The sequence below is a fragment of the Chelonoidis abingdonii genome, chromosome 4 (genome assembly GCF_003597395.2).
Source record: "Chelonoidis abingdonii isolate Lonesome George chromosome 4, CheloAbing_2.0, whole genome shotgun sequence".
NCBI lineage: Eukaryota > Metazoa > Chordata > Testudines > Testudinidae > Chelonoidis > Chelonoidis abingdonii.
The window spans coordinates 43,081,691-43,097,049 of record NC_133772.1 but is presented as its reverse complement, the minus strand read 5'-3'; the positions used below and the strand labels follow the sequence as shown (position 1 = coordinate 43,097,049).

At 41.3% G+C, this 15,359-nt stretch overlaps 1 protein-coding gene across 5 annotated transcripts in view; it reads right to left on the bottom strand.

The window, feature by feature from the left end:
* The window catches only part of TSPAN32 (tetraspanin 32), a 75,825-nt gene that overhangs the window by 17,216 nt on the left and 43,250 nt on the right, over positions 1-15,359 (bottom strand). For 4 of the 5 annotated variants that reach the window (XM_075065096.1, XM_075065097.1, XM_075065098.1 and 1 more), the window contains 3 exons: positions 9,108-9,209; positions 7,590-7,682; positions 4,872-4,955 (listed from right to left, as the gene is read on the bottom strand). In XM_075065096.1, coding sequence (XP_074921197.1) covers positions 4,872-4,955; positions 7,590-7,682; positions 9,108-9,209 — 279 coding nt within the window. Of the gene's footprint in view, positions 1-906; positions 1,471-4,871; positions 4,956-7,589; positions 7,683-9,107; positions 9,210-15,359 lie in introns of those variants that run through there. The other variant, XM_032770423.2, reaches the window with a different exon arrangement.

Genomic DNA, 15,359 nt, shown 5'->3' with positions numbered 1-15,359 from the left:
TGAAGCACGTGGGTTGTGCAGGCACACCCTTATGGCATGCAGCTTTCATTTCGGATTTAACCGGACCGGCATATCTTAGGCAGGACTACTCTATTTTAATACATAAAGGAGATTGACTCGAGTCGATTCTCATTGTGCTTTCCCCGGCTGCCTCAGCCGGAGCATCATGACACAGCAGACATACAGAAATGACAATAACTGTCATCTCACTGCCAATTACAATGTGTCAGCAAACGTTACAGAACAACTGAACACTCTGCTTTCATCAAAGGTCAATATGAATGCTGCTGTGTAAGCCCTCATATAGTATCGCCTCTGTCAGCGGCATCCAGTACACATATGGTGACAGTAAAAAAAAAGGCTGAATGGGCTCTATGGTTGCCGTGCTATGGCGTCTGCCAGGGCAATCCAGGGAAAAAGGGCGCGAAATGATTGTCTGCCGTTGCTTTCCTGGAGGAAGGAATGACTGATGACACTTACTCAGAACCACCCGCGACAATGATTTTTGCCCTACCAGGCACTGGGATCTCAACCCAGAATTCCAAGGGGTGGGGGAGACTGTGGGAACTATGGGATAGCTATGGAATAGTTACCCACAGTGCAACGCTCCAGAAAAATCGACGCTAGCCTCGGACCATGGATGCACACCACCAATGTGCTTAGTGTGGCCGCGTGCACTTGACTTTATACAATGTTTTACAAAACCGGTTTATGTAAAATTGGAATAATCCCATAGTATAAACATACCGTGTGTGTGTGTGTGTGTTGAATGTAAGTGGTTGTTTTGCCATGAATTGTGGTGGGACTGATTATCATGAGGCATTTGTTTTGGCTATAGCTGAGAGGACATTTTCCTGCATGAGGGGTATTAACTGAACTTCTTTTTTCTTCTTGCTGGTATTCTAGTTTTTGTATGTTTTGGCACACTGACGGAGTTTTAAGCGGTCTGTTTTCAGGCACTGACAGAAGTAATTGGATCAGGGTTTGGTTTTTAGCTAGCTGGGCTCGATGGTTTTCTGGGTGAGTGGCTGTCTGGTTCCTTGCTACCATCCTCATCTCACACCAATGCTAAAGATGCCCATCTGTGTCTCTACATGGCCCTGATTCCCCAGTTGGCTGCCTGTCACAGTCCATCTGTCTTTAAAGAAAATGTCACATCTTTCTCTCCTGTGCTGCCCGATGATCATTCCCACTAGTCAGCTGACAATGCAGAGGAGGAGGTAATGCGGTAAAGAGAAACATAAAAGGTACCAAGGCCCAGCTCCTGTCACCTAGCCACAGCTTCTCAGAGAACTCTGTGGAGAACTTTCAGATGGTTTTCCAATTCAAGGGTTAGAAATCCTTGCTCTGGTGGGGAAGCTGGATGACTGTTTTCTAGGTCTCTCTGAAAATGTATTTGCCTCTCCGGTCCAGATTGTTGCTGAAGTGGATGGAGAACCAGAGGAATGAAGTTAAAATCATCCCATAAACCTAAGGAATCAGAGAGGCAAAGAATGAAATATCAGGACTGATGGTTGGCTGTTACTTCACCTGAGTGCAAAGGTACTGATACACACACATACAGAGAACATAATTCACACGTATCTCTGAGCTACTGTATCAGGCTGTTGCATACCCAAAAAAGTTACATTACTGTGAAATGCTAAGGCTGAAATTTCAAGAGAGAGAGAAAAAATATCATTGTTAAGGCACCTGATTGGGACTCAGGAGATCTGGGTTCAATTTCTGCTCTGCCACAGACATCCCAGGGTCACACAGGAAAAGTCACTCTCTCTGTGCCTGAATTTTCCATCTGTAAAATGGGGATAATGGTTCTTCCTTTCTCCCATCCTCTGTCTGGTCTGCTTAGACTAAGTTATTTGGGGCAGAGACTGTTATATACAGCATCTAGCACAATGGGGCTCTAATTTCAGTTCCAATACCATAATATCAGAAGTGAGAATAAGTTGGAAAATTCAGGATTCAGATTCCCACAACCAAGTTAAGTCTGCTCCTGTCTGCACTACAGTAGTTTTTGATTGAAAAATAAAAATCTCAGTAGGTACTGTTTGGAGTAATATAACATACATGTGTGCCTCTGAGCATACAAAAGAATGCAGTTCCTTTGTACTGTAGTATACGAATTTGCTGAATGGTACATCACATTGCCCAGTATTGTGTGATCATATAATTGAAGGCTGTATCAGAACCTACGTGGGCAACATATCAGAAGCCAGGTTGCTGGGGGAATAATGGAGGCTGTAACTATATGTTCTTTATAAAAGTTTGCCTTAATATGAAAGTGCCTCTTTGAATGTACAGTCTGATTTCTGAACATTTCTGAAGAGCTCATTGGTAGCTGGAAGATAGCAACACCTGCAGTAACTAAGGCAGCCACCGTACACTTCTTTTTGCATCCTGCAATCGTAATGGTAAAAATATTTTAGAAATAGAATGAGGTGCCTCCTACCATATTCTTCAAAACCAGTCCTAGTTGATAGCTGCCATTTCACAGCTATGAAATAAAAGCCACAGCTTTCTTTCAGTAGAGTTGGAGTGAGATTTTTCCTATACCCAAACTGTGAAAAACATTACCCAAAATATTCCAAGATGTGACATTGTATAATGCATCTGGTATGTCTCATGCATAGTTCCATGGGAGGAGCTAATCTACACTGAGAATCAACATAACCATCGTAATATTAGTGATAGAATTTTATATACCTATGTAATTCTATGCATCAGGAAATACCCTGGATGGAACTGTTATAAGTCAGAATGCTTAGCGGTTGTTCGTAACAGAATGATAAAAGTTTAAAATAGAAATGCTGCACACTAACCTTTATGATTTGTAATTTTATGGTTATGTTTGTATTCTAATTGCCTGAAGCAGAAGGTTTTCTAAGCCTATCAGAATTCAGCAGGTCAGGCATCATCTGCTCCCAGGCCACAATTACATGTGCCATCTTCCTGCAATAGTATCAGAGCTCTACCCACTGCTGATCTTCCATCATCTGACCCAGCAATTCAGAGGAGAATAGCTAAGACTAACATTTTGGGCAAATCAGTAAACTTTAAAAAAGAGCAAATATTTATTCCATCATTATTAAAAGACAAACTGGTATTCAATGCAGGAGTCAGCAGGCAGGTGTGATTCACTCTGGAGACTCTTGCTGCTCTCATGCAGCATTCACAGAGTCCAGGCAACCCCTTGAATGTATTACAACCATGTATTTAGGTCCAGGTCATCCATTCATGTATAGCAAGTTAGATATAATAGCTCCGCATTGCATGGTGAGCCCGGGTAGATTTAAGGGTGATTGTGACAAGTCTGAAACCCAACTATACGTACAGACCTGGTCAGAAAAATCTTGCTTCAATAACTGAAGGTCAACTGGAGAGTTATTAGAGCAGGTGAAACTTAATATTCTGTATATGGAACAGGACTGAAGGCATGTTTTATTACATGTGCAGGACCCTTGTGTAGAGGTAATTAATGTATGTTGTGTCTGCCAAGTGGTGACTAAATACTAAACATGCTTGTTCTATTAACAGCATACTCCAACCACTGGCTAGATGCACCTCTGCATATCTGTAAGGCAGTGGGTTATCATCTCACCTGCCCATGCACCAGCAACACTTGCCAGCCACAGGATTCCTGCTCCTTCTTCTACAGGACTTCAGTGTTTGTTATTCAAAAACAAAACACTGTTCAGCACACCAATCCTGTCTTTTCTCCTGACCTGGGGTCTTCTGCTGGGGCCAATCTACTCCCCACAGGATTACACTTCACAGAATGCCTGGGAGTCAAGACAAGTTTCTGGTTCCTTCTTCCTAGCCTGTTCCCCACAGGATTACACAGGCCATCTGCCAGAGAGTGTCATGAACTGGGTTCTGTCCTCAGCAGCAGCCTTCCTACTCCCTGCAGCTCTCCAGCTCAACTGAGCTACTTGCTGGCACACCTAATACCAGATGATCTTCAAGTTATTATCTGATACCTAGCCTCAGCTGGAAGGCAGGCAGCTGACCTCCTATGTATCACAGTCTAGCTTCCACAACTTCTTCCTGCAGGAAGTTGCTGTCTTGCATATCTAACAGTAACATTACAGCTGGTTACTACTGCCAATTATTTTTTTTGTAGGAAATTTAATTTTGGGAGGTTTTTATTTTTTAAAGACAATTTCCATGATGAGTTTTCAATTTTTTTTTTTTAACAAAAAATTTGCTGTAAAAAAAAATTGGTAAAAGTATCAGGGTTTGGGTAAAAGTTTTCAAAGAAATCAAACTTACCAAAATTATTTTGGTTTTTCCATCAAAACACTGGAAAATTTTGACCAAGATGAATATTTTCTGTGATAATGTTTCCTTTGGTTGACAAGATATTTTTGGTCAAAAAAAGTGTTTGATGACAATATTTTGACCAGCTCTAAACACTACAAAGCAATGTTAGATCATGTGGTGGTTAGAATATGGCACAGCCTCAGCCACAGGACAAAATGCTTAGACTCAACACCCTTGACAGTGGGATTCAAGTTCTGAAGAAGCCAATTTCCAGACCTATTCCCCAAGCTCAGCACAGAACCTATGGCTGCCAGGAATTTAGCGAGCCTGTTCCAGCAGAGAATTGGCTGTGATTCCTCAGACTGACTGGCAGCCCTATTGGCATCTACCCCATGAGACTGGATAGCTTCTCCACAAGTCTCTGTGGTAAATCACATCAGGGTTATTTCCTTTGCTACTGAACTTCATGCTGCTGGCTCATCACCGCCAGATCCAAAAACCTGTCTCCTGCACGCATGCTTTTCAAGGTGACCTGCCTTCTCAAGCCACTGAACTATCCCTCCCTCAGTTTGTTCAGAAAATTAGGGTACCAAAGGAACAAAGATAGCTACCATGAAGCAGATTGTGATCATCAGTAGCGCAGAGACGAAGTCCATAAGTTTTTTTAGGAAGTCTTGGATCTCTTGGAGGCAATCCTGAAATGACAGATATTATATGAAAGTACAGTGGCAGCTTGGAGGAGTTCACCTCTTTTATCTCTGCAGAGGCTTCCCCATCTCTCTCTGCTTGACAGACATCATCATCATCCCTCACAGCAGAAGCAGCTTCCAAGCCCTGTCTCTTACAGACCCTGTATCCTAGAGACAGCCTCTGCCTAAACAACAGGAATCAGAGTTAGGTTTGCTTTATCCTGCTTTCCTCCTCCTCAACTAGCACAGAGAGCTGCAGCAATAGTGCAAATCCTCGTTCTTGAATTTACCTGTCACTGTATGCAACCTGAATTCTGGCACCAGTGCACTGCTGCAGATTGTGTTATACTTTGAGACATGGAACCTTGGCTTGGTAGTGAATGAGGTCTATGTCTCCCTGGTTCTCTTGCCCTACTGTGCTCTCCATAGCCAGTTACCTACAGTATACCTGGCGTTGCGGGGATAGTTTTGGAATCGCACCAGGTAAAATACATTTCAAGATTTCTGGGGAGAGAGCGTGTGTATATAAAAGGAGGAAAGAAAAAGGAAGATGGAATGAAGGCATGTGAAATGCACAATAATGTTTGTTGCAAGTCTTCTGACATGCTGTGGTTTAAGTCTGAAATGCGATGCTAGTAAAGGGCTTGATCCTGCAAGATGCTGAGCACTCTGGCTGGAACTAGCAAAAGCACTTAAGCTAGTGCTTAATTTTAAGCATATGAACAGTCCCGCTGAAGTCTGTGTGTGAGTGTGAGTGAGAGACACACTATTCAGGTTAAGCACTTACTTAAATGCTTTGCTAGATCAGGCCAGAGTACTCGGATCGTTGCAGAATTGAACCCAAAGATAAAATGAGCAGCAGCTGCTAGGACACAAGATCACTTCCTCCATTCCCATAAATTCTACAGAATGCATCACTGCAGTTTATCTCCCTTTACTATTAGCAGGAGGGAATTCAAAGCATAAATAGCTATGTAAACACCCTGCTCCTGCACCACCACACAACAGCGACATTTCTTCCCCTCACTTCTTTTCCTACAGCCGTTTTATTATCAGTTGCAGCCTGTTTCCTAAGTTACACTTCAGAATTCAGTTTTCAGAAGGCAGATATAATCAGAAAGGTTGCTTCCCATGGTACCCTGTATCATCATGAATTTGTTCCATGTCCTGAACATTGATCAGCAGGATAATTAAAAAGTTCTGAATTTATACACTATGTGTTAGGACATTGCATTAATACATGATGTCTTTGCATAACCATAGCAACACAATCATTTTGTCTCCTAGGACAAGTATACATATTAAGATGGCAACTTTAATTAGCACTACTGGTCAAACAGAAGAAAATTACACAGTCCAGGCAAATCTACTGAGAAAAATCCAAGTTACAGCCTCATGGCAGCAATCATCTGGTATTGGTTCTGTTTATTTGCTTCCTCAAAAAAAATTGAAGAGCTTACTGAAAAGTGGTTTATGCTCTTGAATGGAAAAAAAGAGATTTCTGGGTTCCTAGAAGCTAGGTATTTCCCAGTGAATTCTTAGTAATTCTCTAATACCCTGGAAAAGGGTAGTATGTATAATTTACATATGAAAATCTGCATGTTCAGCTTGTTGCTATCCGCAAGCAAAATACCTCTCACACTTCATAATTTTACTGCAAATAGAGATGTCTGACTGGATTGATAGGCATCTGACATCACACAGAAGCATGACATCATGTGTCCACTGCAAGGTCAGAGGACAAGAAAAGAAGCTTCTGAGAAATGACAAATTGAAGAGATCAGGCATTTTCAAGGCTCTCTAGAGCTGCAAGCGTCAAACCGGGTGAAGGAACAGCTACAGAATTGTATCTGTGGCTCAGGGAACTACCAATCCATTGCAGTTTCTTCTAGTTGCTGTTTTCAGCCAGCAAGATGCCAATTTGCATTTCTAATTAAAAAAAAAAAATCAATGCCCTTCTTCTAATGGATACAACTGAGGAGGTGTCTTCTGGCAGCCAGTAAGTAGGAATAGGCGTGATGGCAAGGGACATGGGCGGTAATCCTTCCTCATTTTATCCCTCAAAAGGTCACCATTTCTCTCATCACACCTGGAGTTTCCCTTCAATAGTAGGGAAAAAATGAAAGTGAAAATATGGCTCAGAAAGTTCCAAATAGACACGGTCAATGGTGCAATGAAAATGGAGGCAGCTGGTATGAGCGAGGGGGACTGGCTTTGAGCTGGGAGCCTGGAGCCCAGGTAAGATGGAAGAAGGTCTTGTCAGTAGCTCCATGGAAAGAGTTTGGGAATAATGATCATCCTGCTACTGCACTGGCCCACAGCGCTATTGGTTGCTGTTTAGACAAAAGACTCAAGTTAATGGTCTGTTGATGTAGATGCCAGTCAATCCAGTTATCCAGAGAGAAGGAAACAACAAGGGATCTGCAGCAGTTGTAGGGCTGGATTGGGATTGAAAATGCTGACCAAGGTAAAGAGTGAAGCCCTAATTCACCGCTTCTCCGCACCACATGTAGTCATTTAGGTCTTCTCCCCTCTCCCCTCCCCCGCAAGTTAGGTCAGTTGAGCTAGTTTAACTAGCAGCTAAAAAGCTAATGGGTCATCCTTGACATCTGACAAATGGCTCCTCCATTATTCCCTTACCTCTCTGGCTGTGCCCATATGTTCTGATGAACATGTCTCATTTTCAATGCCTCCTGTTTCTCCAAAGGGTGACTGCTTTCCACAGCACAGAAACTGAAACAGAAGAAACAAAAACTACACCACTGCCTGGGTTCCTCTTCTCTTACCAACCTTCTCTCTGTCAGACTGCTGCAATCCAGGGGAGATAAACGTTTTTCTCTGTCTTCCTTACTCTGGGCCAGGATTTCATGACCCCCTGGCTGCAGAGGGCAAGTAGCATTATAAATAAATATATCATTATAGCAGTTAAAAACAGAGATTTAAATGTCTTAAGGCCTGATCCATACCCCACTGAAACCTGTGGAAGTCTTTACGTTTACTGTCGGCTTTGTATTAGACCCTAGCTTGTCCGTTCACAGAGACATAGGTTAATCCACCATTCCCTCTGCTGAAAAATCAGGACAGAAAATACAGAGCTAGAGGGAGGAGTCCAGAAACAAATTAGCAGTGTTGACCTTCCCCTCTAGTCCCACAGCATGACATTAGATCACTATCCGAACAGACCTTGCTGTGCAAGGTATGGCATTTCCTTTAATCAGCTGTCTGTAAAGGACTCCTGTGTTTCTCTCCACAGGAAACATTCTGTCTGCCACTGTTATCTCATCTTGCACACACTAAGTGAAGCAATCCCTAGGCTCAGTGCAGTCACATTAATCTACCTACTGCATCACAGAACTGGGGCAATAGCTCTCCTTTATATCTACATGCTGCACTGCAAGGTCAGGATTCCTCAGAGCTGTGCAACTTGCTTTGTCACGTTAGCAGCTTAAAACTTTGGAAATAAAAACCCACCAAAAAGAGACATTGTTTGGTCCTGATGCTTCCACAGTGGGAAATTTACCTTCAGTTGGCCATATTGTTGAAGTTGTGCCTGCAAATCACATTCACATTATGGAGCACCCCCAGGATATTGATTCTGGGATGGCAACAACAACAACATTGTGGGAGGGCTCCCATCTTTCAGGGATATGGGCTACTACGCAGACACCATTAAGGAATCAGCACGGAATGGCAAAGGGACTACATGGTTTGTGGTGTGAAATGCTCTCTCAGGGAGGTGAAATTACCTCTTGGTATTTGGGTGAATGGGATGCTCAGAAACCCAGGTCTCCTCACTGAGAACTGTGGGTGTGTGTTGGAGGGCGTGGTCATCACTGCACAATGGGTTGGAAAAATCTTAATATTTGTAGTTTATCATTATCTATAGTCCTGTGCAACGCCTACTAATCCTTTCATCCTGCTGCTAATTCAGCCAGCCAAACCTAGCAATGCCAAGCCCAGAAAAGCAATCGCAGTAGTGGACACAGAAGAACTGAGCAGGAGCTCTGTGACCTAAAGAAGAAAAAAACACTATGGTGTTTGGGATGTCCGGACAACAGAAGAATATAGGCTTCATCCAAAGCTAACTGAAGCCAGTGTAAAGACACCCTGGAGCAAGATCTCCTGAGCCTGGATACACCAAGACTAGAAGCAACTTACTGTTTCATGGATGGTAGCTAGTTCCTGCCTCCTGAAGCTGGACAAGTTCCTCCTCACTTCCTCGTACACAGAATCATACACATCCATCATGGCATCTTCTACCTACAAAAAAAAGACATGTCCAGGATAGGGATCTGACCAGACAAGTCACTCTCCATTTTGCTAGGCACTGTACAAACACAGGAACTCCCCCAGGCAAAGTGGGTTAGCAAATAAAGCCAGTCAGACAAAGGGCTATCTCCGATCTATTAATGAAACTCATATATAGACAAGAGGAATTTGAACTGCATTTCTTGTTTTACCAGCAATGGATTGTTCCTACAGTTCTAGGGAGGACATTTTTTGAATACCTTCCATGGAATAAAACTGCAGCTGTTTCTGGAATTAGTACTAAGATGTACATATTCACTATAATATATGGCACATTACCTGTTCAGTTTCAATTACAATTAATTTTAGTTACATGACTAACATGCGTATTGTACTGAATATTTAATTCCTACATTCCCTTCTATGTGACATCATTAAACCCTATGAACAAAGGCCTTTGTTTTTATACACCAATATTTTTATACTTGAAATATTTACCTAGCTCTACTACAAGTCTTGACAAAATTACTTCCCAAAACATTTTGAAAAATGTTCAATTTTTGACCAGCTCTAAGGTGTTTTGTTTGAGTAAAACAGCCTAACTTACTACCATGTAATCTAGAGAAGAAGGATGGTCCAGTGGTTAAGGAATATCCCTTCTTTACTCTGACAGACTTCTTATGTGACCTTGTACAAGTTACTTAGGGCTAAATCCACACAAGAATGCAATGCCTAACTCCTAGGTACCCTGCCATTCAGTGGAATTCACAGCCTCTAATTGCCTTCTGCAGCATGAGGATAATAGCACTTCCACAGCTCACAGGGGTGTTTTGAGGATAAATATATTAATGATGGTGAGATACTAAAACACTCTGATAATGGGTGCCATATAAGTACCTTAGGTAGATAGTTATGCCAGTATAACACAAAAGTAACTCAATTCTAAATCAATGGACTTTCACTGGTGTAAAACTAGAGTAATGCAGTGGTGAATCAGGCCCTAAATATTCACTGAAAATATGAAATCTCATAGCTCCAGAAATCTCAACCAACCTTTGTTCAGCTTTCAAAAGAAAAAAAAATCTCAATTGCCCTTGGTTCTAGCAGGGAGCTGATAAAATTCTTTTTCTTTCTTTCATTTTCTCTTTTTCTTCCAATATTGATCTGAATGAGTCTGAGACAAAGCTTAGCACTTAGAACCGAAAATTAATCAGTAACACAGACACAATGGGAAGGGGAGGGAACAAGTGCAGCTGCAAACCCATCTCTCAGCAAGGTTTTGCATCAGGTCTTAAGGGTTCTGCTTAGAAAGTTACCTAGAAAAAGACAGTGTGTATTATTCTTTGCAGCTCAGAGATGAAACAGGGATCATTAGAAAGCGTTAGCCAGCCGTTACTGTCACATTCTTTGCATGGCTGTTCCAACTGCAAAGTGTCTGCCAGGGGCTTATAACCAAGGAGGAGGTAGGAGAAGCAAAGATGACTTCATTTTGGCCCTAATTCATAGCAAGTATGGATTTCAGGTTTCAGGCAATGTATCAAAATATTTCTCCAAAAGTATCAAACAGGGAATAGATATGAAGGAAGTTTGAGACATCTTTTTATTGTTATGGGGCCTTTTAAGGAAATTGTTAATTATGTAGCAATGGCTTCATAGACCTTTGAAAGCAAGTGGTAGATGAGAGAATTTCATGAGAGCACAGCCACCGAATTCAGGGAGTTGCAGAGGGAATAGCTGACAATTTGTAGTCCAGTTGGTTGATCTTTGGTTCTAATCCACAGAATACCTGTAATCTCCTTGGGGTGATGGGGCTTTGCTGTTACACACAACATAATTAACGTAACAGGTATGATTAGAAAGAGACTCACCAATGCACTAATAAAGAGTCTGATGAAGATATAAAACTGCCAAATGCAGTAAAACAAGATGTTCCCAGGAAATTAAAAATTGCCACCTGCACCATGTGACACACATTCTGTCTGCCTGTCAAAGACAGACAAGTAAAAGGGAGGTTGGTCATTTTGTGACTTCGGTATTACTACTTTATAGTGCCACCACAGTCCTGCTCTTCCTATATATTAGTCCCAGACATGCTACTGTGGAAAGACTAGATTTCAAACAGTGAGCATAAAGGAAGAGATGACCAACTGGCAGCCTGACATGAGATAGTAATTAGTGGCTATATAGACTATCCTTTACCTGGCCTGCCCTCTAATACTGACTTCTAGAGCTAGTCCAAACATTTGGTCTACATTTCCCAAATTTAGTGGCCTTTCAACAAAACAAATCCTCGTGAAAAGGTTCCTATTTTGTTGGAAAAAAACACAAGACATTTTAAAACAAAAATCCTGGAAAAAAAATCTTCCATTCATTTCCTGACCCACTCCATTAATATCTTACACTTCTGGACAAGCCAAAGAAGTGAATGAGAGGAGAAGGAAGAGCCATATAAGCCAATTGCTTCTCATGCCATGAAGCGTGTTAACTTTTTCTGAACTTTCTCAACCCAAGTGTTAGACACAGATATAGAACTGGTCTGGGACTAAGATGACCTCTATGAACTATATTTTTGGGACAGAAAATGTATTTAACTATATTTGCATAGTCTTGTGTAGGTTTATGGTGCTGTATATGTAATTTGTATTTTATACAATAATCATGCTATTTTATGTTTATTTATAGTTTAGTAAGATAAGTATTTAATAACTTAGACCAAGATTTTTTTTTAAAGGAGCCTCAAGTGAGACTTTTAAGAGTGGGATTTTCAAAAGGACTTAAGCACTCAACACCCACTGAAAGTCAACTTTAGGTTCCTACATTTTGAAAATCTTGGCTTAAGGGTCCTGGAAAGATCCTCTCTCTGTTACTGACCAGGGAACTTCTGAAGAATCCAGAAGTGTTAATATTAAGATCTAGTAAATATTTGGAGAAGATACTTTGGGAAGTTTAGTTAGTTCTGAGGTTTCCAGTTTAGGTGGATGTAGTCAATCACTGCCTCATCCAAAACCCATTAAAGTCAATGGAAAAACTCTTAAATTATTTTTGGATCAGGTTCTAAAGCTGCTAGTTGTTTACCTTAGTGATGTGTCAGTGTATCCTGAACCATCAGTGAGACGAGAAAGCATCAACTGGTGCTTACATTGCACGGATCATTAAAGAACTCCCTAAACCTCTACGCACCTCCAGTGGCAATGGAACAATCTGTGATCAGACCATAGTTATTTTCCAAAAGAGTGGCATTAGGCAGGCAGCTCAACAGTCAATTGGCTGAATATTCATAAGCATTCTGTACTGGTGATAAATTTTACCCCTACAGTCCTTTTCAGAATGTCATGCACTCATGCCAACAATCCTAGCATAGAATATCAAGGTTAGAAGGGACCTCAGGAGGTCATCTAGTCCAACTGCCTGCTTGAAGCAGGAGCAATCCCCAGACAGATTTTTACCCCAGTTCCCTAAATGCCCCCCTCAAGGATTGAGCTCACAACCCTCGGTTTAGCAGGCTAATGCTCAAACCACTGAACTATCCCTCAATAAGTGCAGCAGTCCAGCTGTTCACAGCTGTTTGTTGCTGAACACATTGTACAGCTGCCGCCATGTTGGCTGGTACATGATGGTCACAGTTGCATAGAGAGCAGATTCATTCTTCCTCTAAAGCACCATCTCATGGTGCGTATCGGAAGCACTATATAAACACCAACAAAAAGGAGCTATGTTAGGGTAGGAGACTTTAGTTACAGACTACACCAATATTGGGCCTGGGAAAATGAATCACTTGACACCTTGCTTCTTTAGCTGGAAAATTTGTTTGCAATTGGTTGTACAGCTGAGCTTTGAAAAATATTAGTCTTGCGTTGCTTTTCCTATCCAGTTCAAAATGTGGTGCAAACTCTTAGAAGAAGTGAAGAGGGGAAGTTTTACATCTAAGGAAGATATAGTGTAAGGACAAAAATAAAAAATAAAATGCAACTCAAAGAAAATGTGAGATTGAGACACCACATTGAAATTCTGTACCCATTGATGTCAATGAGAGTTTTACGGATATAAATCTAGCCAGAGTTTCACCCCTGGATTTTTCTCGAGCAAGGGGCAATGGATGCTGCAGAACTAGTCTGCTTAATTTCCATTACACTGTTCTCTCTTGATCCCTGGATTCAGGGTAGTGGCATAGTTGCAATGAAGGGGAGTAACTGGTCCATCACATTACCTCAAACTTAATGATTAGCCTCCTCGGGTTTCCCACTAGGTGCTGAGAAGTCAAGGTAGTATTCACAGTTCAGCAAACAGGATGCCTTTTAATGTCCTGTTTGAGTGGTTATGTTCATATTGTTAGTAATGTGCTGTAAGAAAACCACAGATGTGCTAAGCACCTTGACAGACTGGAGCTACCACAAAATGGATTGAGCAATTTGGACAAGAGGTCCCTGGGATGGATTTGTATCCGCCTTTATTCTAAAGGCTTCAAAAAAGCACACACATCAGCATAAGTGCGGTCAGGTCAATAGATTGCTTTCTAGATTGCTCACTGCAAAGAGGTTCATGTTACTGAGACTTTCTGCACAGTCAGACTGCTCTATAAACATGGCAAACCATGCATGTGCTATTGTTGGAGCAGTATTTCTGAAAGAAGCTCTGATTCAGATTGAGACGGTCCCTCCTGATCACTGCTGATGAAATAGTTTTAGATTACAGGAAATCTCCAGTTCGAACGCTTTGGAGTGTAACAGTTTTATTAAGTTCTCCAAGCACATTGAAGTACACAGTTTCAGTTCGAAGCTGGAGCCAGAGAAACTACTCCTCTTCTTGTTTCCAGTTGTATTTCTGGATGAAACACCTCTAATTAGAGCCTGCTTAGACATGTCAGCAGATTGGGAGACTACTACAAAGTGAGATGCAGTCAGCGACATCAAAGTTATTTGAGCAGTATTTCTCGCACAAACTGGAATTTTGTTTATTCTAAATGGGATCAAGATTGGATGCTTGCCACTCTGAGATTCCCTCCCATCCTTGTGGCCCCCAGGCCTGGTCAGGCTGTCCCAGTGAGAAATATGTTTAAATACAACTGGGGTTTTACTCTGCCTAGAAATTTTAGAGTTCAAGTTCTTTGTCTCATCTAGAGACTAAATCACATCCTTATTACCTTCTCCAAGTCAGAAATTGCACCTTCCCAGTGCTGTTAGTTATATTCCAAATGTACCTAAAGATAAAATCCTCCTTTATATGTATTAGACAACACTGTCTACCTTCTTGGTTTACCCATCCCTGTCATGCCCAAGGTTGTCAAGGGAAACTGCCTCTGAACATCAGTGTTTAGGCAGCCTAAGCAAGTCAACTGAAGGCTTATTGGAAAGTTAATGTGTTTAGAATAGCACCAAGAATGGTTGTAGCCATCAATTTAGCTAAAGCATTCAGCAAAGATTGTTCAGTAAATAACCTGTTAATAAAACTTCCTGTAACTGTCCTCAAAATTCCAGGTTTGCTATCAGTTGAATAACCATTTGTTTGAAAAAGATGATTTTGCACTTATTTCTATTTCATCTGAAAAGTCTCGCCAAGGCAGAGTTATGGAAGCCACAACTGAGATCATTCATGTCGGCCTCAACAGATATGCGCATTCCAAGCTCATAGTTGTCTTTAGCACTGTTTTTTTAACCTGTAGGTGTATCTATCTGACTGCATTTTCAAGTCATAAATGGATAACAACTCTATTCCTCATAATCTGAGTAAGTGAATCATTTACAGTTTCATTTGGCTCAATTTTTTATTATTATTTTTTTAAGGTGTAAAGCCATTTGTGTTCATGACACTTTAGAATCCAGGAAACGCTAAAAAAAGCAAATTCCCTGCTCTGTGGCACTTATGATCTGATTACAGTAGATTGAAAACATAACAGAACCTAGTGGGAAGGATGGTAGAGAACTTAAGCAGGAGTTAGTGAAGACAGAATTAAACAATGGGAGCACTGTAATCCTGCACTGATTCTCTTTCACGCTGATAAACTCGGATAGCCAGAAACAACAGAAATTACTATTGTCATGCATGATAAGCCATGATGATAATCTAGGATAATGGATCTTGATCATTCAAGCAGAGCCCTCATTAATAGCGAGGCCATCTGCTTGAAAGACCACCAATGTTTCTGACAGTGCTTAAAAGAAGGAA